Source organism: Rhincodon typus, chromosome 14 (genome assembly GCF_021869965.1).
Source record: "Rhincodon typus isolate 14 chromosome 14, sRhiTyp1.1, whole genome shotgun sequence".
Taxonomy (NCBI): domain Eukaryota; kingdom Metazoa; phylum Chordata; class Chondrichthyes; order Orectolobiformes; family Rhincodontidae; genus Rhincodon; species Rhincodon typus.
In genome coordinates, this window is record NC_063345.1 from 18,229,525 (window position 1) to 18,253,043 (window position 23,519).

General features: G+C 40.4%; 1 protein-coding gene and 1 long non-coding RNA gene across 4 annotated transcripts in view; one reads left to right on the forward strand and one right to left on the reverse strand.

Moving 5' to 3' along the window:
• Positions 1–5,197, reverse strand: part of LOC109919326 (insulin receptor substrate 2-A) — a 69,423-nt gene extending 64,226 nt beyond the window's left edge. The window contains exon 1 of the mRNA XM_048605002.1: positions 1,361–5,197. Within this exon, the coding sequence (XP_048460959.1) occupies positions 1,361–4,958 (3,598 nt within the window). The 5' untranslated portion in view covers positions 4,959–5,197. The remainder of the gene's footprint in view (positions 1–1,360) is intronic.
• Positions 5,198–5,408: 211 nt separating this feature from the next.
• LOC125484804 overlaps positions 5,409–23,519 on the forward strand; it is a 64,393-nt gene continuing 46,282 nt past the window's right edge. For all 3 annotated transcript variants that reach the window (XR_007263623.1, XR_007263622.1, XR_007263624.1), the window contains exons 1-3: positions 5,409–5,523; positions 10,836–10,887; positions 12,512–12,584. This is a non-coding gene — a long non-coding RNA (uncharacterized LOC125484804). The remainder of the gene's footprint in view (positions 5,524–10,835; positions 10,888–12,511; positions 12,585–23,519) is intronic.

Genomic DNA, 23,519 nt, shown 5'->3' on the forward strand with positions numbered 1-23,519 from the left:
TCACCTTTTCTTCAATCATTATGCAGTTTAACTTGCGTCTATTACACAATACTACTGAATACAAGATTCTGAAAGTAGGAAATTTATTCTCATTCAAATCAAATTCAGCCTTCCCAAAATGATATTTTTAAAGCTGTAATACTCACATTCAGAAAGCAATACCACATCAAGCTTTATGACATCGACTTCATAATTTGCCTTCCTTCTACAGAAACACATACTGAAGTGTCAAGTATTTAACAGCCCTATAAACAAGTGTAATTAGACACTAGAACAAAGATTGTCTACCATAAAGTGCCCAAAAGTAGATTGATAGAACACTTTCAAAATTCTTAACCAGAAAACTGAACATTTCACCTGAATCACCTCCATACATGACAACTCACAACACTCCTCTTTCACTCAATGCACACTGTGTTGTTTCAACAGGTTGAGAAACTGTGCAACATTTGCTCTCTGTATTTATCACTAAATCCACAGCTTATGACCTCTTCATGCAGTTTGAGCTCATGGATCAATAAGCAAACAGATCACCAAGTCAGCTTTTTCAGCATGATCTAGGACAACAATTAATTCAGCAGACAATGAATTCTTTTTCAAGTTAACAGGAATACAGCATCATTAGCAGCAATCGGCAGTTACCCAAAAATCTCAGTCAGTCATTTATACTAATCAGAACTTTACTCAAATCTGGAAAATTATATTGATGTGTCAAAAATTCAAAATTACACTGCAACTGATTTTAACCTGAATAAATACAGCATTACAAAATCAACAGTACAACATAATCTCCTCCCATCCACATTCAAGACCATACTTTTATATTTGTTTATGTGAAACATATGGCTACAAACACAACTTCTTCCTCCCATTTCAGGCAAATACCTTTTTGGTTAGTCATTGGAGAATGAGTCTATTGACCAAAACTTGTATGCAGTTACGCACAGCAGAAAAATGAACTGGTCATGCAAACTTGCATTAAACCCAGAGCACGTACTACATTCATTGATACAATACACACACTCTCAGAGAAAATTTCTCTAAGTTTAATTCATCACTTCCAGAAAACTAATTCAAGAGAAAGATAATGACAGGGAAGAAATTGTTGTTAATACAGGAGAAAATCAAAATTTAGTTTCTTCCCTCTTGATACTAGCCCCTCCCACTAATATAGTTCTAACTTTATAAATAAGGTTTAAAGTGCACCAGGATTATAAACCACCTTTTCACTTCCTGCAACCTGCCAAGTCACTTTGAAATCTCCACCTACCATTTTGATGTCCAGTTAATTTTTGTGTGAGGCTAACAAAACTTTGTACCTTGATCACCTGAAATATGGAAAAACAAAAACAGAACAAACCTTCAGTTGCAGATGCATATTTCAGCCCATCTGATTTGGTAAAGTCTATGCTGGCATAACCTCGAGAGTCTGTGCTACTGGCAACTTGGAGGTGATTTGAAGTCTGCACACTTCCATTTGAATCACAACATCCGTGATCTTCCCTCAAGTCCAATGCAATATAGTTCAATCCATTCTGAAATCCAGCAGATGTATTTCTGCACATGGTACTCCGATGCTCATCACTAAGGCAGTCATTTGGCTTAAGCCAAACATTATCAAATGAAGCAGAACTATGCCTTTTGCCACCATCAGCAAAAAAGGGAGAAGAGGGTGCCATTGTGGGTGTAGATGAGAATGTCTCTGAACTGTGCCGCCTTCTTCCCTGTGGATCAGCACGGATTACCTTCGGACCATGATTGGCATCAGGAGGTTTAGAGACAGGAAATGTATTTATACTGGGATATTGATCAATAATGCACAACCTCTTCACAATGGCTGTAGGGCTTGTCACCTCTACATTGTCGGACTTTGGTGAAGCAGGACGAGAGGCTGTTACTGCCAAATTAAATGTCATTTCTGTGTAATCATCCACCACAGCAGGTGTATTGACACATGTGGCACCAAGAGGAACACTGATGTAAGCATCATTTGGCTGGCTTCTGGTTATGCTAGAGCCTGAAGCAATGGTCATACTAGTCAAAGGATTTGAGGAAAGAATAGCTGGCTTTGGTGACAGTACATCTAAATCAACACTCATGTAGTCTGACAACGGAGACCGTCTATGTTCACTACTGGACCCAAGTGAAGATGGGGATCCTTCGGCTGATAGAGAATATGGTGTATTACTAGCTTTTTCATTAAAAGCAATGTTGATGTATTCTCCTGGACTTTTTGGCTCTGGCAGCAAACTATGCTCAAACAGTCTTGGTGAAGTGTTTACTTCTGGCGTGCCAAGGGACAATTTCGTGGGTCTCTCAACTTTTCCTTTTTGTAAAACACGCTCATCTTGGTTTTGTGTCCTTGGAGATTGAGAAGTATGGTGAACTAAACCACTGTTACCAACATTGCCAGTAAACATCGATGTTTCTCCATACATTAACTTTCCTGGTGAACACATAGGAACATACTCATCATGCTCACCATTTTCCTCTGAGGGAGTTTTGAATGATCGAGGCAATGAATAATACGAGCTGTAGGATTTAGGAGCATCAGGACTATTGAGGTTATAGAAGCAATCATTGGATAATTTTCGTGTATTCAGGTTTCTCTGGGACATATCCATGTATTCACTAGATAATTTTTCATTGTTGCTCCCTAGTTTTGAACTGTACTCTGTAAACATGCTTCGCACTGGAGAACTGTTATCATTGGGGGACATCACCATGTATCCCCTTGAGTCCATTTGACTTGGCGACAAAGAACCAATTTGTTTTGGAGCAGAAATGCTTTTAAGATTCATTGGCATATAATCTTGGCTTCTATTATGGCTAGCAGATGCAACACCAGGCATCATTGGCATATAACCATCACCTCTTGCTTTGTTTTGGCTTTGGTTTACTGATGGCCCAATCTCAATATCACTACAATCTTCGTGGTAAGAATTACAGGTCAACTTTGGTGATGCAGAACAAGATAACTGGCTATTAATAACCACACCATTTGAATCAACATTAGACTCATCTAAAGATGAAGTCGTCTGTGTTGTTTTTTGATGCATTACCACGGCACCGGAACTGGTCAGAGAGTGGGTTCTCTTTCTGTACCCTTTCTCAGCAACTACATAATCATCTCTTGTTCTGCCTTCATAATTTACAGCATTTATATGTTTGTCCATTGAAATATAATCACACAAGCAATTTTCTTCTTGAATAGGTGGTGTATTACCAAGTGAATCTGGTGTATTACTCCGTACACGGAAATATCTAAAGTCCCCAGGACTTGATCCATATTCATCAGAGGAAATAAATCCACCGTCACTTGGAGAACCACAAATGGATGAACTAGATGGTCGTGTAAGAGGATCAGATGCAGAACCATGTCCACTGCTGGAAGAAACACTTACAGGGCTTGTCGTAGACGGTAGGTATGTCACAGGCAGAGACACTGACCGACTATGGTTCGAGGGACCAAAAGGCGGCTTTACATACCTTCCACCTCCATCCCCCCTGCTTAAGCCCATCCTTGCAGAATTTAAGTGGATTAAACTTCCAGTAACAGATCCAAAGGGTCGTGTCATTGTACCTTCACCTTCACTGGACGTTCGAAAACGATATGCTTCACTTCTTGATGCAGAGGCACTAGTCATGCTCTCAGTCCTGGAACGCCTTTGCAATCCAGTCTGACTTGGTGGTAAATTACCAAGATGTCTTCGAGTCAAAAATGATATGGGGTTTGTCCCAGAGGATTGACTTTTACTTCTGGGACGAAACTCAGTAAAAGCTTTCAAAGCTCTCATTGTCTCTAGAATCGTCTCATGCATGTTTTGAGCCACCACTGAATCATCTACCTGCATCCACAACTCACCAGGGCCAATAGAGGCAGAACGGCCAACCTCAATAAAGAAAAAGTTCTCAGAGTGACCACACCTCCTGATGTTCATCAGCTGCAAATGCACAGAAGGCACGTCAGAATTGATTTTAACAAAATGAATCATCTTGCTGGAAAGACACAACCTGTACACCCCCGTCAGGTTCTTGGTTTGCCCCAGCCCTTTGGGCTTCACATTAATCTGCCACACTTCTTTGAAAACGGTGCCTGGAGTTAAATTACCATAGTTCTCCACTTCGTCGGGCTCCAGCGGTACCTTCTTCCCTTCATTCATTAGTTCACTTATGGCCAAATACCAGCTCTCTTGCTCCTGGTCGTTCTCTGCCACCATGGCGAAGTACTCATCTTTTGTGTACAGAGCTACGAGGTATTTACTTTTGGCATCAGCTCGCCTACTGACCGTAAAGCACTGACAGAGCAGAATGACCCTCTTGGGGGCGGTCGATCGGTTTCTCCATTTTTTCTCGCTGTCGTAGTACTCGAGCCTGGCCGGACCCAGGTGGCTCTGCCCCTTCAGCACGAAGAAGCGCTTGTGGCCGTGCTTTTGCTTCCTCATGTAGCCGTATTTCTTCACGTCCTCGTAACAGTCCATGGTGGTCGAGGTGGTGGCGGTCGCGGTGGTGCTGGCCGCCCCTCGCGCCGCCGCCGCCGCCGAGACCTCGCGACCCGCGGGGGCAACCGTCTCGCGCTGCGTGGAGCAAACCGCCGGCTCGCGCGCGCTGCTGCTGTTGCTGTGGTCGCCGCCGCCGCTGACGGCGGCGTCGCGCACATTGCAAGGCTGTGTAGCGTTAAGCGCCCGCTCGAGCCGTGCCGGCTGATCGACCGGGATCTCGCGCTGTGTCAGCTCCGTCGTCGCGTGTCCGCTTCTAACCGTTGAAGACGACGACGACGCTGCCGCTGCTGGTAATAATCCTGGCGCCGTTGCTGTTGTTGTTACCGTCCTGGCCGCCGCTACCGTCGTCGTTCTTCTCCTCGTAGCCGTGTCCCCGGCGCGTCGGTCGTTTTCGTTGTTGTAGTGCCGGTGTAGTAGTAACTGCTCCTGGTGGTAATAATTGGGCGAACTCGCCATTGTAACCGGGTGCTTCCCTCCCTACCCCCTCCCCCGCCGCCTGCGGATGGAAGGAAACCCCGCCACCTCTTCACCGCGCGGCTGTCTATCTAAGGGGGTTTTTTTCTCTCTCTTTCTTTCCGTCAAGGTTCTGGCTCCGTAAACATCTCTCCGACTTGCCCGTAAAGAAAACAAACATCTAAATGGACCGATTTTATCCTCCCAACCCCACACTCACTCACTCACTCACAGAAACACACACTCCCCTTTCTCAATCACGGTAAAAAAAACAACCTGTGACGTACACTTAATGGAGCGTACTCGCTTATGCTAACGAGGGAGGGCGGAGCCTGCCTTGACGGACAGGCGTACCGACCACTTGAAAGCAGTCCTTCCCGCCAGGTGCGTTGCCACTCAAGCGGCGGCAGCCAATCAAATGTGAGGAAAGGCGGAGTGTTTCCGTAGGGCCCATGACGCGCCAATGGCCTGAGAGGAGGGTGGGATCTGCGGCTGGTGTGTATCTTTCTCTGTCTTCTCCCTCTCCCTGTGCCAAGTTCGTTGGACCCGCAAAGCTTTGCTGATGAGGGTGAGGTATTGTGTAAATGAGTTTCTGATTGTGCAATTTCACTTCTTGTTGGCCATCAGGCAAGTGGTGATGCTAAAGCTTGAATACAGTTTTTTTTAAAGAAAAGCTTCCCTCTTTCATATTCATCCAGCACATACCGATTTCTCTTATCATCAACGACTGATTCACTTAATGGAGGGAATGAAAGGTAAACAAATGCGCTGAGGGGTGCAGAGCCAACTATTAAGTGGGGGCATAGCATATAGGCTTGAAAGGTAACCCCATCATCAACATCCGTTCCTTTATGGATGTATAGTTTTACTAAAGTTGTTCTATATAATGTATTTCGGTTTAATTTTGTTTGGTGCATTGCCTGAATAAATAGGACGATACACTGTGCTAAGCCCTCCCGGGAACTGTAGTTGACAAACACGTTTCTTTTCCGCGGAAGGGAATCCATTGAGAAAACTGCATTTGCCAGAAAGCTGTGCAAGCGCAGGCGTGCTGATTTCTCCCAGCCCCCTCCGCATGCATGTGTTGTTTACACCAAAAATCAAGATGATTAAGCATTTGGTGCGTGTATGCAATGAAAACGAGATGCTGTCGCCTCTCTGCCTGTGTACTTTAATCTATTAGAAATCAGGACGATGAATCATATCTACATTGCTAACCACAGCTTATTGTATACTCTTACTCTGATCTTTTTCACGCTTTAGCTTCCTACTACTAATAGGAAAAAGGGTGTATGAATGGGTGTTACCTTTACACGAGTTGTTCTAACATTATTGATTCATTGATAACTTTAAATATGTCTTGCACAGCACTTATTTATACGCCGTTATTCCCGAGATTTTTTTTTAAAGAAACACTAGGTTGATAAAATAAGATAAACCTTCTGGAATTTTTTTTTCAGATCTGTGACTCGTAAAAAAAATGGTTGTTACCTTACTGAACAAGGGCCTTATTTCTAACTCCTAAAACGTGTGCATAAATGCTACACAACAGAAACACTGCTTCACTCATTTACCTCAAGGACAGCTGTAAGCTAAACAAACACAGATGTTGCTGGAAAAGCTCAGGAGGTCTGGCAGCATCTGTGAAGTGAGAAATTAACCAGTGGATAGATGAAAACAGATTAGTTATCCTATGCGCATAAAAAAGGAATTATATGGAAGCAATCATGTTTCAGCACAAATAGTGTAACAGGCAGTCTTTATATCAACTTGTTGTATTCCATGATATTACTTATTTGTTTATTCAATGCCACAAATGTGAGGTGTTGATAAAAACAATCTATACCCACGAATAGTTACAACATACATATGAGGAGTAAGTATTTGCCACGTAACCAGCAAGTTCGATCCATGGTCACACAGCAGTAAACAATCGAGTAAGAGTGTGTTCCCAGGATTCCTCCAGTTTGATGACACATTCCATGAAGTTTCACAGTTTCAGCTTAACCGAGGTCAGCAAAACATCTATCTGATCAATATCTTCTGCCTTCTGCTCTCCCATCCCCACCAAAAAAAGACTGATGAAGCATTATTCTTGGATGTTTAACATCACCTGGAAGAAGCTTTTAGGAAAACAGTAGTGCAGGATGTTTTCTTCCTGGCACACTTTGATGTTTACCACTTACAGTGAGTAGAGCAGTAGTTCGACCTCTGGCCAAGTCCTGCAAGAGAGAGAGACTCAGCTTTACACTATGTGAAGTGAAAAAGAAGTAAACTAATTGATCCTGTGATAATATGTGTTTAAGAGCGATTTGTTTGTCTTGGTTCTCTTGAAGGGCTGTATTGTAACTGAGGTATCTGCTCCATGGAAAGCAGAGTAAATAGCTTTGGATTTTGTTTTAAATTAAATGAAAGAAAAATGAGCGGATGGAGTCAGGTTCATACAGACGTGGGATTTAGTTTTGCTTTCAGTTGTCAAAGTTGAGGTTTCTGGAGTTGAAGCTGCTTGATACAGCTCTCCCTCAGTTGTTACAAAAGCTTGAGCTCTCTCTCTGTTACTAGATTCATTCAATTGGTGTTCCTTCTGGACTGGAGGAGATAACAAGTGAGGGAAATCTGTTTTGTTGAATTTGCCTTTGGCAAGGGTGTGTTTATTGGATGCTGCTATATTGATGAGTAGTAGATAAAACAATATTTTATTAAACCCTTTAATAAAGTTATGTCAAGTTTTTTCTTTGTATTTTAACTATTGTGTAAGAATAAAGAGAGTTTTGCCTAAATCGAGTAGTTTGACCAGTCAAATCACATCTGGAACACAGTGCATTACACTTACCTTTAAGTAAGATAAATGTTAGGGTCTAGGCTATGTCCTTGACACATTTTTTGAGGGGGGCTTGTTCCGGTCCATAACAATCCTATGATTGTGAACCCATCTGTGGTAGGCATATCTATCAACTCAAGGATTGTTAAGAGTAATTGTAAAAATAAAATTTTGTAACCATATTAACTGGTCTTAATTGTATAACACGGAACCAGCTAAGAACAGATCCAGAAGCCCAAATCTGAACAGCTGTAAAGCGCTAAAGCCATTAGTAATGGATTTCCAGCAAATTTTGTAAATTTTTTTTTGTCTTTTATCTCACTTTGGAAAATCTACAAACCAGGATTCTCTTTCCCTGGTTAATTGAAGACTTTACAAGAGAATACCAAAAGCAGCACAAAATATTTGCTAGAAAGAGGTACCAATTTAGCAAAGGTAGGGCATATAGCTTGTTGGATCGAAGCAAAATTCCATAGACTTGGCATATCTGCAAATTATGATGGACAGCCTCACAACTAACAAGAAGAGTGGAGGGGATTATCAAACCCTCACTTGTAAACTTAAAAGCAGAAGAACAAGGATAAGGGCAGTATGGTAGGTCAGTGGTTAGCACTGCTGCCTTACAGCACCAGGGACTGCGTTCAATTCCAGCTTTGGATAACTGCCTGTATGGAGTTTGCATGTTCTCCCTGTGTCTATATGGGTTTCCTCTGGGTGCTGCAGTTTCCTCTTGCATCCAAAGATGTGCAAGTTAGATGGATTGGCCATGGTAAATTGTCCATAGTATCCAAGGTGTGCAGGCTAGGTAGATTAGCCATAGTAAATGTGGGGTTAAGGGGATAAGTTGGGGTCTAGGTGGGATGCTGTTGGGAGGGTCAGTGCAGACTTGATGGGCCACGTGGCCGTTACCTGCACTGTAGGAATTCTGTGATTCTATGAGAAGGCCATATGACCCAACGAGCCTGCTTGGCTATTCAGTATTCTGTGGATGATCTTCAGCCAGAATCTTATTTGTCCACTCCCTACATCCTTTGATTCTCTGAGAGACCAAAATCTGCTGATTTCATCATTAAATATATTCAATGATAGGGCATGCACAACTTGAGGTAAAGAATTTGAAAATGTCACAATCCTTGAAGTGAAATAATTTATTGTTTCAGTTCTAAATGACTGGCCCCTTATCCTGATACTGTGATCCCATGTTTCAGATGCCCCAACAATGAGAAACAGCCTCAGTATCTGCCATACAAGTAACCTAAAACACTCTTCCTCTATTAACTATTAACCGCCTGTCCAATCTTCTTGTCATCTATAAATTACTTAGCATCTCCCACAAGTTCTTATCTATATATTTTGTATATATCCTGAACAATAAGGAGGCCAGCACAGATCCCTGTGGCATGCTACTGGACACCAGCCTCCAGTCACACAAACAACCTTTTATCACCACTCTATGTCTCCTCCCGCTAAGCCAATTTTTGTACCTTTGTTTATCATTGGAAATGCCAGTGAATAGGCCCAATTTACTCAGCTGTTATCATAGGTCAAAGATGTTGTCAGCCCATAAATCAATCTAGTCATAGTCAGAAAGTAATACAGCATCGAAGAAGCCCTTTGGTCCCTTGAGTCTGTGCCAACCTATCTACATTAATCCCACATTCTAGCACTTGGCCCATGGCCTTGTGTATTATAACATTTCAAGTGCTCATCCACATACTTTTTAAATGTTGTGAGATTTCCTGCTTCTACTAACCTCAGTGCATTCTAGATTTCCACCATCCTCTGAGTGAAAAAGGTTTCCTCAAATCCCCTCTCAACCTCCATTGAAATAACGTACTCAATCAAGTATGGAAACCAAAACTGCATGCAGTGCTCCACATATAGTCTCATTAAAGACCTGTACAATTATAGCAAGACTTCCTTAATTTTGTGCTCCATTCCGCAGTAATAAAGCCTAATTTGCTTTCTCAATATTTGCTGTGCCTGCGTGCTAACATTTTATGTTTCATGTACAAGTATACAAAATACCTCTAAACATCAATATTTACAAATTTCATGCCCTAAAAAAATCTGCCTTTTTTGTTCTAACTTCAAAGTGAACAACCTCATGTTTCCGCATTATGCTCCATCTGCTACCTTGTCATCCATTCATGTGACCTCTCTATATCCCTTTGCAGTATCTCTGGGACCTCTTCACAGCTTGTATTCGCAACTCTCTTTGTATCATCTGCAAACTTATATACATTATGAATTTTTAGATGCAAATGACACTGCAATTCAGCCTGTGAGCTGCAAATATGTTTCTCGCATAAAATACCAAAATACTATGTAAGAGTTCCTTAATATTAGATTACAGCATTTTTATGATGATAGATGGCAGGTTAACTGACCTGTAGTTCTGTTTTCTCTCAGCTTTCATTCTTGAATAGTGGTTTTACTATTTGTTAATGTCCAATCTGCTGTGACTGTTCTGGAGTCTCCACATGCTCAGACTGCACACTTAACACTTATCCAATAGCATCAAGTTCAAACTCAGCTGTTGAAAGAAAGTAAGCCTTCAAGAGGATCATTTATCAGAAGTATGAATTACATAAAAGGAAATTCAAAGAACAGTTGTATTTGTGTTATTATGGAACATGTAGGTTTTAAACTTTGTTTAAACTCATTCTGAATTTTAGAAATTTCATTTACCAAGGAAAAATAGAAATGAAAAAAAATCGAAAATGTTACGAAAGGAGAGAGGAAATAATACACTGCCACCTGGTGATAATATTATGTAATAACTGAGTGCCAGATACGGTTTCCATCATAACTGTGGATATAGGAATTTATAAATCCAGGCAATGGCGCAACAGCAAGCAAGTGTTTTTTGTAAACAGATGTAAGATTTTTAATAAGAACAGTCAATGAATATGTGTATCAGTATTTCTGACAGCAAATTGTTCATTGAGTTGGGGGGAATGCAATTTTAATGTGATTGTCTCAAAGCTGATCTGTGCAGTGCTCTTGGCAATACAAAATATATCTTCAAGCTAAACATTTTTTTTCTTACTCAGCAGGGCTGCCACGCTGAAGACTGGGACTAGTGGGGACAGCTGGAGCATGAAATGAGTAAGCTGAAAACTTCAAGGGCAAATGCGTGGGCTAGGGAGTGTACTGTGTGGATACTGAAGGAAAAAATTGGAGCTGAATGCATGAAAAATGGGAAAATAGTCTAGAATATGCAACCAGTTCCAAGCACATGTCCTGATCTGGATGTGACTAAAGCAAAGAACAGAGAGTCAAGTGCTAAGAGCACATACAATGGAGGTGCTAATCCAGTGTACTAGTTGGTGGCAAGACTCTGAACTTTGTTTGGTTCGTAAGCAAGAAATGCTTTATCAAATATATAGGTGAAGAGATGACGAAGTGTTTATAGGTAGAGAGCAGATTTTCAGTGGTGATGTCTTGACAACTAGAGTGTACCCATTGCATCTCATCGGGGAAGCATACCAAAGTATAATTGTAAGAAGATATTTTGTTTTTTGTATGTTCACAATTGTTGATAATTTTGTTTTAAAAAAAATTTTATGCACTTGAAAATTTCACCTAAAGCTAATGTCCCTCTTGCTAAGGATAATGTACTGGTAAGTCTGCAAATACATTTTTGCTAATCACTTAACTATTTTGTCTCTTCTGCCACATTTGTAGTTTTCCTCTTCTACTTCTGTTTTTTACCCCACATTTCCTTCACTTCCATATCTCAGATTTCATTGCCTTTTGTTCTTCGTAGCTAGCTTTTCCTTGTTTTGATCCCATCTTCCAACTCTCTGTTTCACAGTTTGGTAAAATATGTGGGCAAATAAATAGGCTGAGATGGGGAACAAACAGGTGGGCTGCAAATTACTTGGGTCAGGAAGCAAGCAAATAGGCTGTGAACCATGCACAGAATTATTATGGTGCTGAAGAAGGCCATTTGTCCAGTCATGGGTGCACCAGCTCTCCAGATGAGCATTATCACATAGTGCCATTTTCTTGCCTTTTTCCCATAGCTCTGTACATTCTTTCTATTCAACTTACCATTTAATTCCCTTTTGAATTGAATGAGCATGCTGGCCAAGTGGCTGAGTAGTTAGGCTGAGAAGTAATTTGCACTGGAGATATTATGAAATATAGAAATGCCATCTCCATAACTATACTTCTCCCAATTTTCCTTTTATAGTGGGAGTAAGTGCTTCATGACGAGGCTTTATCTGTCAATTGCTCACAATAACCGTTATTGTACATTCCGAGTCAAACAAGCCTAAGACCACACACTTTTATTTATTCTCTTTAGAAAATATCCTAAGATTGTAATATATTATATCCTAAAACCAAAATCAGGATAATTGATTGATAAATTCATTCTAAATAAACTGCTTTAAAAAGAGAGTATCATTTTTGCTGGACTGAAAATAATGTCTCAGGATTTGGGAAGAGGAAATAAATTTTATTGTTTTGTGTAGAGTATTGAGTCCACTTCTGAGTGAGGGTTCTACCCTAAATCTGAGATGTCTTCTTGAAAGCCGACTGGACTGGTGCATTTTCTGGCATATGCTGTTTTTATTTCAACATTCATGGTATTGCTTTGAACCTTTAAGATTATGCACTGTTTCCCCTTTTAAAACAGGGAATATATTGAACCAATGTAGCATGGATTTAAATAGACATTTTAAGAATGTTTGTAATTACATATGAATTTGCACTTGCCTTCTAGAATTGCTGACCCAATCGAAGGGTGGATGTCTCAGCACCCTCATCAGTGTCACGAGAAGTATGATCCTGCTAAGGTATGTCCTGCAGCAATCTCCAGATAGGCCGGACAAATTTATTAAAGATTAAATTGTTGGAGAGGAAAACTTCGCACCAATTGGACAAAAAAAAATGCCTCCTGCCTCCCTGGGCTGCTGCCATGACACCTACAGTATTCAATTGTTGGCCTCCCACCTGAGAGGGGTCGATTGACAAAATGACAACAACATCTAAAGTGCTCTTTGAAAGGGCATTTGAATACTTAGACCGTGGCTTTTCTGCCATTGATAAACTCCATGGCAATGGAACCTGTCAGGAAGCCAATCCAACTGAGATCCTCAAAATTTTACTGCCCCACACTATTCCCCACACCACCATCCTGCTGCCTTCATTTTGTAAACTTCTTCCCTGTGTTTAAGATAGTAAAGTCAGACTCACTGCAGAGAGATGATGTTGGCCAGTTTACCAATGCTATGGTGTCCTATTACTTCTCTCTATGTCTTACAGTGTGTACCAACACAGGCATTGAAGTCATTAAAGATGATGAGTTTTTTTTTGGTGAGGTGCTGCTCTGATTGTGCTAAGGTCATCTAAAATAAATCTTTGTTATCATCTCTGCATGTCATTGCTGGTGATCAGGCACTGCTGAGTATTGCGTACTGGCTTCTAAAAAGACTTACTGAAAGTACCATGAGTCAATCACTAATATCCTTGCAAAGTGATAAAACAACAAGCTATCAAACTGAAAACAACATGAATGTACATATGATATAAATTTTGGCACATGTTGGACTATATTATTTTGCAACAGAGAGACATCAAGGACGTGCTTGATTTGTACCTGCTGCCTTAGAGACCGAATAATCAGACTCCTGGCTTGACAGAAGCATCATGTCCTTGAAGTTAACATCAAAAAATGCTATGATAGAGTCAAACCACAAAGGACACTTGATTTAATTATTCTAAAAGACTTGACCAAGAGATGGGAACCAGTACAAAACTTAGCTGCAGAGCTTGCTGGCATTTCAGAATTTAACACGGACATTGAAAATTATTGAAAAAAAAAAGTTGAGTGATGTCACTCATACTGTGGCAACCCTGACGCTTGGATTCATCGAACACAAACACCAAGATGTATCCAACTAGATGATGTGTACAATGATAGCAAAACTTAATTATTGGATTAAAACCAAATGTCTCCAGCAAGAGAAGCCGGGTACCTTAAGCAAAACAGACACTGCAGGCTGAACTAAGAGATATGAAAAACAAATGATGAGAACCAGGCTGCAAAGTTTCGAGAAGCAACTGATAAATATGACTTGAAGGCTCTCCATGAAGGTCTCTGATTTTTCTGTGGTGCCAAAATAGTATGACGCCTCTTAGACGTAAGCGGGGAGTGGTCAACCTCCACTTTATAACAGTCAGTTCCTAATGAGTAAGAATGGGATTCTATCTCTCTAGACAGAGCAGTTTACCAGGTTCCTGAATCAAGATTCCACACAGCTCACCCTTGATCCATCTCAAGCTGAGGTTACCAAGATTATGAAGCAGCTTTCTGTGATTAAATATCTGGGAACCAATGACATTCCATGCAAAATATTCAAGGATAGGTTTGCATGGTTAGGAAGCTCACTAACCTTTCCTGCTTATTCTGAATTCAGGACATTGTATCCAAAAAAATGTTTCCAAAACTCATCTGTAAAAACTAAAAGGAGGCAAGTCCATCTATGACAAGCATGGTGATATTTTCACTTGGGTGTGCAGTGGGAAAAAGTTTTCACAAGGATTATTCTCAACAAGCTTGTGACTGATATTACAGACTCAGCATACCCAGAAACACAGTGTTGAATTTGTGCTAGATGAGAAATAATGGACATGGTCCTTGTTGCATGTAAAATTCAAAATCATGCAAACAGATCAAATTCTTCTACATGACATAGCAAACTATGAAAGTTTAAACTGTGCAGTGGACATATGGTTGCCCTGAGAATAAGATCAGCATTATTTGCTCAATCATGACTGGCTGATGGCCAGCATGATGCAGAATGGCGCGCCAACAGATATCTTTCTCACTATCAGTGAGTGGTACAAAGCAAAGTTGTATAATGGCTTCAATTCTGTTTGCCGTCTATTTTGTGGCCATGCTCTTGTATGCATTCAAAGATTAAGTACATGAGAGACAGCATCTTCTTCAATCTGCAAATGCTTAAGTCTCACACAAAGATCATACAACAGCTGCTATGTGAACACTTGTTTGTCAATGACAATGTTCTTAATGCTGTTATGCCTCTCTGGTGTACTACACTGGAAATCAAGCCCTGCTTTTCCCAGAGTTATTATGAAAGTTAAAGATTATATAGAAGTGTGCAAAATTCTCCAATATACCCGAATTTTTTTTCAGATCAGTTTGACAGGAAGCACAGACCCATACTTCTGTATTTATTAAAAAATATATAGACACTAGTTACAGATGAACAATCATGAACTGTTGACATATAAGTATCAGTTAAAAGTCTAACCCTCTTACACACTTCCCCTCTTTCTCATGATCTTGCTCTCTCTCACACACACGCACATGTGTGTGAACATAGAAAGGGAAAAAAAACTTGTTATAGATAGAAGGAAAATGGAAAACATAGTTGAAAAGTAGTGTGCTGATAAACTGAGGAGTGTGTATAATTAGAGATTCCACTGGCAGCAAGTAGCTGATTCACCTGTGGACTAATGACCAGTTATTGATTGAAAAAAGCCCTCTGAGTGCCAATAACTATTTGATTGATTCTCAAGCAGCCAAACTCTTTAGAGCTATGAATAATATTGTGAGAAACCTTCAGACCTCCACCAGCTTAGGAACTGTCTCTGTTCGCTGCAGTAAAAGCCACTTTAAACATAAAGGAAACCAGTCTATTTTTCCTTCAGCAGTTGCTATAAACTGTGATTTATAGTTAGTAAGTCAGAGACCTTTTATAAGTGTGAACCGGACACCCTATGCCTCTTGCACACCAGTGAAAGCATCCAGAGGGCAAAGTCTGAGAAGCAGCTTTTTGATTAGCACATGAACCATCTCAGTAGATCGTGAAAACAGCAGGAGAATCTATTATCATGTCAATACAGGAGGTTCATGGCATTGAATACTTTTGAATGGAGAGTCGAACAGTGTGATGTCATTTTTCATGACCTGTGAAGGAGCAATACATCGTGGAGAGATACTTCTGGGTTTTGAAGTTCAGTTGTGCAAAGCAAATGCGCCAACCAGAAGTTGTCCGATTAGCGCATTAATAATAGTTAGCATGATTATCCTTGCCATTATTTTTGCAGCAACACCTGACTCATTGCAAAAGCTGACAGGATAGATGAAGATTTTTGATATGTTTCGAATAGATCTCCCATGGCATTGCCTGACTCAGAGGATTCAATGTTTTCTACACATCGGAGTATGACGAAAACAGAGGGATAATATCTGAAGCACTAACTGACAGTATTTGAACAATTAAAATTCCATTATTATTTAGTCACGTTCTGTTATTTTTCTGTGTTCCGAGAGTTGAATTTAACAACATTGCCATTATTTGTGCAAACCAGAAATGAGTGGTCAATATTTATATTTTATGTACTCATTTAAGTTTTATTCCTCACTATTTTAATGGTGAGTTCTTTCTTAAATTCAAACAATGTACAAGATGCAACAATTGAGTTAGATAGTTGATTTTAAAAGGAAAGCATTTGGGGTTCTACCCTGCATCTTAGAGAAATAGAGGCAGAACTAGGCTTTGACAACATTGTTAAATGGGCTTCAGTAGAAATGCTGGAGTTTGGCAGCAGGTGGAAGGCAAATCTGGGTTTTGGGAAAACTGTGCAATGCAGAGCTGCACTGCAGTTTGTTTAGCTGGCAATTAATTGAAATTTTGCTTACTGATGTGTTCCTGATATCAGTCAGCACTGAGAAGAAGGTGGGCCTGCATGGTGAAACAGACTCACAAGCAGTGACTTGTGCCTTCTAAAGGAATTCTATGTTTGAAGTTTGGTAATTGAGTCTGGGTATGTATCTTTGTTTTCTTTTTCATTTGTGCATGTCTGTGCATGTTTGTATTTCACTCTTTTACCCTATTACACATACACAAATGTGCTGTCAAGCTGTGCTAAGTAGAGCTTTCAAAATTCAAGGTAAGTAGGCAGTGATGACAATGGGTAGAAATAATAAATTTTAAAAATGTAGGCCTGGGACCAGCTGTGAAATGGTAGGTCAAATAAATGCAGATAATAGACAAGCATGTAGCAAAAGCTGGATAGTTTTAATGAGGGCAATTTTAACTTTTACATTGGGATAAGCAAGCAAGCAGATTTAAGAAAGCTGGTAAATTTCTTAAGTGTGTCCAGGATACTTTTCTGCAACAATATGTCCTGAATCCATCAGGGCATGCCATATTTGAGATTGATAACAGCTTAATAATATGGGAATACTTATCTAATAGTGGTAATAACATGATTCAGCTCAACTGGTGTTTCAGTTTTTAGATTTTGGTAAGACTGATTTTGATGTGATGTGACAAAGACTGTAGTAAAATGGGCAAATCTATTAATAGTTAAAAAAGATGATCACTGAAAGATGTTCAAGAAATCATTTGTGTGCAGAACCAGTTTGTACCCTCAAGGGTATGACCTGTATCTGTCAGAAATGAAAACAGCTTAGAATGACTAAGGAGTTAAAAGTCAAGATAAAACTAAAATGGGATGCATGTGAAAGGGAAAACAGAAAGCATAGATCCTTACAGAAGGAAATTTTCTTTTTAAATGGGAAAACAGCTGGCAAAAACTATAAAAATTGTGTATTAAAATGAATATGCAAAAGATATCAAAATTAGCTGTGATGTATGGCTTTACGAGGTGTATTTTGTCCTTTGTCTTGGAAGAGAGATTTTGAGACACAGGCGGAGTTGTCTCTTCCAAGTCAATAAAGTAAACAGCTTGTGAAAGCTTAGGTTTCTTTTGTTTTAAAAGTTAGAGTAATTGAAGCAGCATAAATGGGTGGAGTCAGGCTCCCACAGAACCAGGATTTTAGTTTAGCTTTTGGTTGTTGGGATTTTGAAGTTGGTTGTAGAAGCTACTATACCTCTCTCGGCTGCAATAAAAATGTGAGTTTTCTTTCTCTGCCAAACTTTTCTCTTAATGCTCGTGATTCTTTCATTGCATACGAGGCAATCTATTTTACTGAATTTGCTTTTGCCAAGGATTTGTTTAAAGAATCTTGCTATATTGGAACAGTTGCTGTTTAGTAGTTAAATAATCTAATCTATTATACTGTTAAGTTTTCCAATAGAGTTGAAGTTATACCAGTTGAAGTTATACCAGCTCTTCTTTCTTTCTTGTGTTTGTATTTTAACTGGGTGTAAGAATAAAGTGTGATTTGCTTAAAGCCGAGTAGCGTGACCAATCATATTACATTTGGAACACAATACCTTGCACTTGCCTTTAAATAAAATAAAAGTTAGGGCCTGGGCTATCTCCTTGATATATTTGAAGAAGGTTTGGTCTGGTCTATAACACAACATGAAAAAGTTTACAATTACAATAGGAAAAAATGGAATGACCAGGTTCAATGCTGACCAATTGAAAACTGATATAACAAGAAATGTTGTCAATGAAAATAAGGAAATGTTAGAAATTATGAATCATTACTTTATGTTTGTGCTTACAATTCAGAAATAAGACAATATGCTGACTATCCCAAGGAAACAATTACTGAATTGAGAAAAAGGGTCACCAAAATTAATTTATTTATGCAAAAAAGTAATTAAGAAAATAATGGTACTAAACAATAGCAAATTCCCAGGTCTGGGTGGTTTTGTCTCAGGGTTTCTTTCGAGGTTCTTGAAAATCTGGCAGGTGCCATAACTATAGATTTGACCTGCTTAGGAAATTACCTGAAGATAAGATGACAAAGTAGGGTTACTAGATAGGTGCTATGATTGGCAAATGTGACTAGTGGTATCTAGCAAGGGTCTGAGTTAGGACCTTAACTATTCAATATTATTAATTATTTAGATTTTGAGATTAAAAGCTATGTATCCAAATTTAGTGATGACTCAAAAATAGTCAGAATTGCAAATGGAGACCTGATCTATTTCTTTGTTATATTTAATTAAAAGCAAAGTGCTATGGATGCTGGAGATCTGAAATAAAAGCAGAAAGTGCTGGAGAAATTCAGCAGGTCTGGTATCATTTGTGGGAAAAGAACTAGAGATCATGTTTCAAATCCAATACATTTCTTCTTCAGATTGATATTAAGTGCATGGGTGAAATGGTTTTCAGTGTAGGCAAATTTAAGATTATCCTCTTTGAACCTAAAGTGGATGGAACAGATTCCTATCCAAGTAGTGAATTTTGTAAAGGATCTGGGAGTGCAGATACTGCAATCATTAACGTCTCATTAATGAAAATGATAAAGATGGTTAATTAAATGCTGGGCTTAATTTTTACAGGAATAGAAAACAAGAGGATAGAAATCATACTTCTGCTACACAAAATCCTGATTGGACCATACCTGTGAATATAGTGAGCAAATCTGAGCACCACACTTTCAGAACAATATATTTAACTTGGAGTGAATGAGGCATAGCTTTGTCGGCATAGCTTTGTCAGAATGATACCTGAACTTCACGATTTTAATTTTGAAGAGAAATTACACAAACCAGATTGTATTTCCTAGAGTATAGAAATTTGAAGGTGATTTGATTGAGGCTTGCAAGATAGCAAGCAAAAATTGAGGAGATTAGTAGAAACCATTCTTTTGGCTTTTGAATATAAAGTTAGCCACGTGTCAGCTGTGATCATGTTAAATGGCAAACCGTGCTTTCAGGGCTAAATGGTCATCTCCTGTACCCATTCCCTTGAAATACAACAGGAGAACATGCCATTTGGCCCAATATTTGCAAGCTATTAATAGAAATAACGAACTCTATGTTACGGTCCAGTTCCGTTCAACCATGTTTCCTTCATTTACCTATCAAATCTAATCATGAGTGTTGAAATAGTTCCTGTTTGAACAACTAACTCCACAATTTAAATATTCATTATTGAAATCATTGTCATTTAGCTCTTAGACACTATAATCTTGGCAAAAAGCTAGGAGTAGCATTTTCTGTTTCTGGTCAGATCACTTGCTCATAACTTGTTGAGACATGCAAGATGACTCTTCACAGCAGGGCCTGCCATTTCTTCTCCAGTCAGGCAGTGGTAGGCTTTTGACCACCCTGCCTCCCCTCTTTCTGTGATTCCCCAACCACAGACCCATTCCACAAACCCTGAGAAATCACTTACCTGACACCTTGGTCCTCACCGGCTTCTGGAAATTTCTCAGTGAAGATACCAGCCTCTGATTGGACAGGGTGGATAGGAAGCCACTGTTGAAGGGAAAATAACCAAGTGACATAATATTAAGATCAAGGATAGGAGGTTTACAGGGATTTGAAGAAAAACTCACCCAGAGGGTGGTCAGACTCTGGAAAACTTCTCAACCTTTTAAAAAGTATGTGGGGTGGTAGTGGCTCACTAATTAGGATTACTGCATCACAGTGCCAGAGATCTGGGTTCAATTCCACCCTCAGGAGTTTGCACATTCTCCCCGTGTCTGCGTGGATTTCCTCCCACTGTCCAAAGATGTGCAGTTTAGGTGGATTGGCCATTCTAAATTGCCCATAGTGTCCAGGGAAGTGTAGGCAAGGTGTATTAGTCATGGGAAATGCAAGGTTACAGCGTTAGTGAAAGGTAATGGGTCTGTTTGGGATGCTGCTCGCAGGGTCGGTGTGGACTTGATCAGCTGAATGGCCTGCTTCCACACTGTAGGGATTCTATGAGCACTTGAAATATCACAACATTCAAGGCTATGGGCCTAGTGTGGTATTAGTGTAGATAGATTGGCGCAGACTCAATGGGTTGAAGATTCTCTTCTATATAACTCTATAACAGTAACTGCACTGTTGGGTTGAGTATAAGACGAGCAATAATTAGACCTTACCATAAAGGCACAGTGATAATCATAAAGATTGTTAATCAACATACAGACTGGAATGGTGGTTCATGTGTGGAATGAACTTCCTGAGGCAGTGGTGGATATGGGTACAATTGCAATGTTTAAAAGACATTTGGATAAGTACATTAATAGGAAAGGTTTGAAGGGGTATGGGCCAGGAGCAGGCAGGTGAGATTAGTTTAGTTTGGAATTATGTTCGGCATGGACTGGTTGGACTGTTTCCGTGCTATGACTCAAACTTCTCCAACCTACCTATGTAACTGAAGTTCTTCATCCCTAGTGTTATGACTGTGACAGGAATGTATCAATAATCAAACCTGCAATTCCACCAGTCGTTCCATTGGTGTAAATATGTTTATTCACTTACTAAAATGGTTCAATTTAATATTTGATACTGCTACACAGAATAAAAGAAATCTCCAGGATTCTTTAATGAACTCTTGAATATCTGGATTGGTTGGGGGGTGCATGAGGCAGCCTGCTGATTCTTCCTGTCAGACCTTGGTACTCTTGTCCTCAAAGGTCCAGAAGAGTGGTAGCTCTGCAGCTAGCTGCTTTTCCATAGCCATCATTTGGAAGCGTGTGAGATCTCCAAAATGAAAGATGGAGAAAGTGTTGTGATCAGTGGTTGGAATTGATGTTTAGAGATTGGGAATGATCACGGGGTTAATAGGAGAGTGGCAGTGGCATGCAGAATGGTAATTTCCCGTTTGGCAGGCCATGGATGTCTTGGCATCTCTGCAGGAGCAGTCTCGGTTTTCTCTTGCAAACACCAGGATTGTCTCCTCAGAGGGGGTGAGGATATGGATGTTGGGCATTCTCCACCAGGCTTCTCCTCTAGTGAGAAGAGGTGAATTGAATGAGATGATTGTGGGTGGCACGGCTGTTGATGCTGGTGCATGTGGGAGAAAGATGGTGAGGTGTTCTAAAGAATTAAGGAGACATTGCAGAGGGCATGCAAGGCCATGCAAGTAGTAGGATGCCGAGGGAAAGAAAGAGTGAAAGAATTTTTTTTTAATTCATTCATGGGATGAGGGCATCGTTGGCTAGGCCAGCATTTATTATCCATCCCAGAGGGCAGTTAAGAGTCAACCATATTGCTGTGGGCTAGGAGTCACGTAGTCCAGACCAGGTAAGGATGGCTGTTTCCTTCCCTAAAGGACATTAGTGAACCAGATGGGTTTTTCCTGACAATTGTCAATGGATTCATCGTTATCTCAATTCCAGGTTTTTATGGAATTCAAATTCGACCATCTGTCATGGTGAGATGCGAACCCAGGTGCCCAGAACATTATCTGGGTCTCTGGATTTACAGTCCAGCGATAATACCACTAGGCCATCGCCTCACCCCAGCGTGTTACAGGCAACTGTGATGGTGGTGAAGCATAGTCTTGGTGAGAAATATAGTCACAGAGTGCGAGTAATGAGGTAACAGGGACCACGAGTGTGGCATTTACTCTGGCAGAACAGAGAAAGTCATTGACGTTTTTTTATAGAATCCCCATAGTGTGGAAACAGGCCATTCGGGTCCACGTCAACCTTCCGAAGAGCATCCCACCCAGACCCATCCCCCTGCTCTATCCTTTGAATGCTGCACTTCCCATGGCTAATCCACCTAACCCACACATTCTTGCACACTGGGTAATTTAGCATGTCAAATCCATCTAACATGCTGATCTTTGAACTGTGGGAGGAAACCGGACCACCCAGCAGAAACCCGTGCAAACACGGGGAGAACATGCAAACTCCAGACAGACAGTCACCTGAGGCTGGAATCAAACCTGTGTCCCTGGCGCTGTGAGGCAGCAGTGCCAACCACTGAGCCACTGTGCTGCCCTTCCTTCTGCATTGCTGACCTTTCCTCTGCAGGCAGGGACTGGTGGTGCCTGCTGGTCCTCTGGGAAGAGGACTCTTCTCCTTTCTACTACCATGTTGTGGAAATGTAATCTCAAATTCATATTCCTGCCTTCCCCAATAACCTGTCACCCTCTTACTAAACAGGAATCTATCTACCTGTACCCTAAAAATGCCACCTTTTCAGGCAAAGAATTCCAAAACCTCAAGATTCTGAGAGAAAAAAGCTCATATCGTCTGTTTTAAATGGTAGTTGTGATTTTTAAGCAGTGACCTCAAGTTTTAGATTCTCCCCTAAAAGGAAACATCTTCTCTCCACCTACCTTGTCTAGATCCATCAAGCTCTTATGTTTCAATCAAGTCACCTCTTAATCTTTAAAACTCCAGCACAAACATGCCTCGTCTGTCCAACCTCTCCTCATATGACACCAACCACCTTTCCCTTTTCGGTTATTTGTCTAATAAAGATTCTCTGAACTGCCTCCAACACATTTACATCCTTCTGTAAACAAGGTGACCAATACTGTGCATAGTACTCCAAATGTGGTCTCACCAATGCCATCAATAATTGGAGTACAACCTCCCTACTTTGTTATTTGCAAACATGTACTTGCTCCATGTACTTGCCCTTCAGTGTCCTAACATTCCAGCAGATATGGGTCCCTCATTTTCACCCATCAAAATAATACTGTCACTGCTCCACCCTGGATGTTGTCCAAGCCATTTTTCAGTTGCATTGTGCAACTAGAGAATGATAAGGTCTGGCGGGTAATACAAATCTAAGTGGACACAGTTATTATTAAGCTCAGTATGGTCAGCATGTATACACACACACCCCCAAAAATGTTCTTCCTCTCCTGAACCCTGATATTACACCTAAATTATGTCGATCCTCTACATTCCCCTTCTGGAGGTCATGGCGGTGGTCACTGCCAATAGACAACCGCTCCCACAGCCTCCGTTTCCCTGTGATTCTGTTCTACATACTTCTCCTTCCATATCTCATCTTGTGTTTCCCTTCGCGCTCCTCCCAGTTACCATCCTTATTCCCACCTCCACAAATGCCTCTGCTTTTCAATCCCAGCCTTGT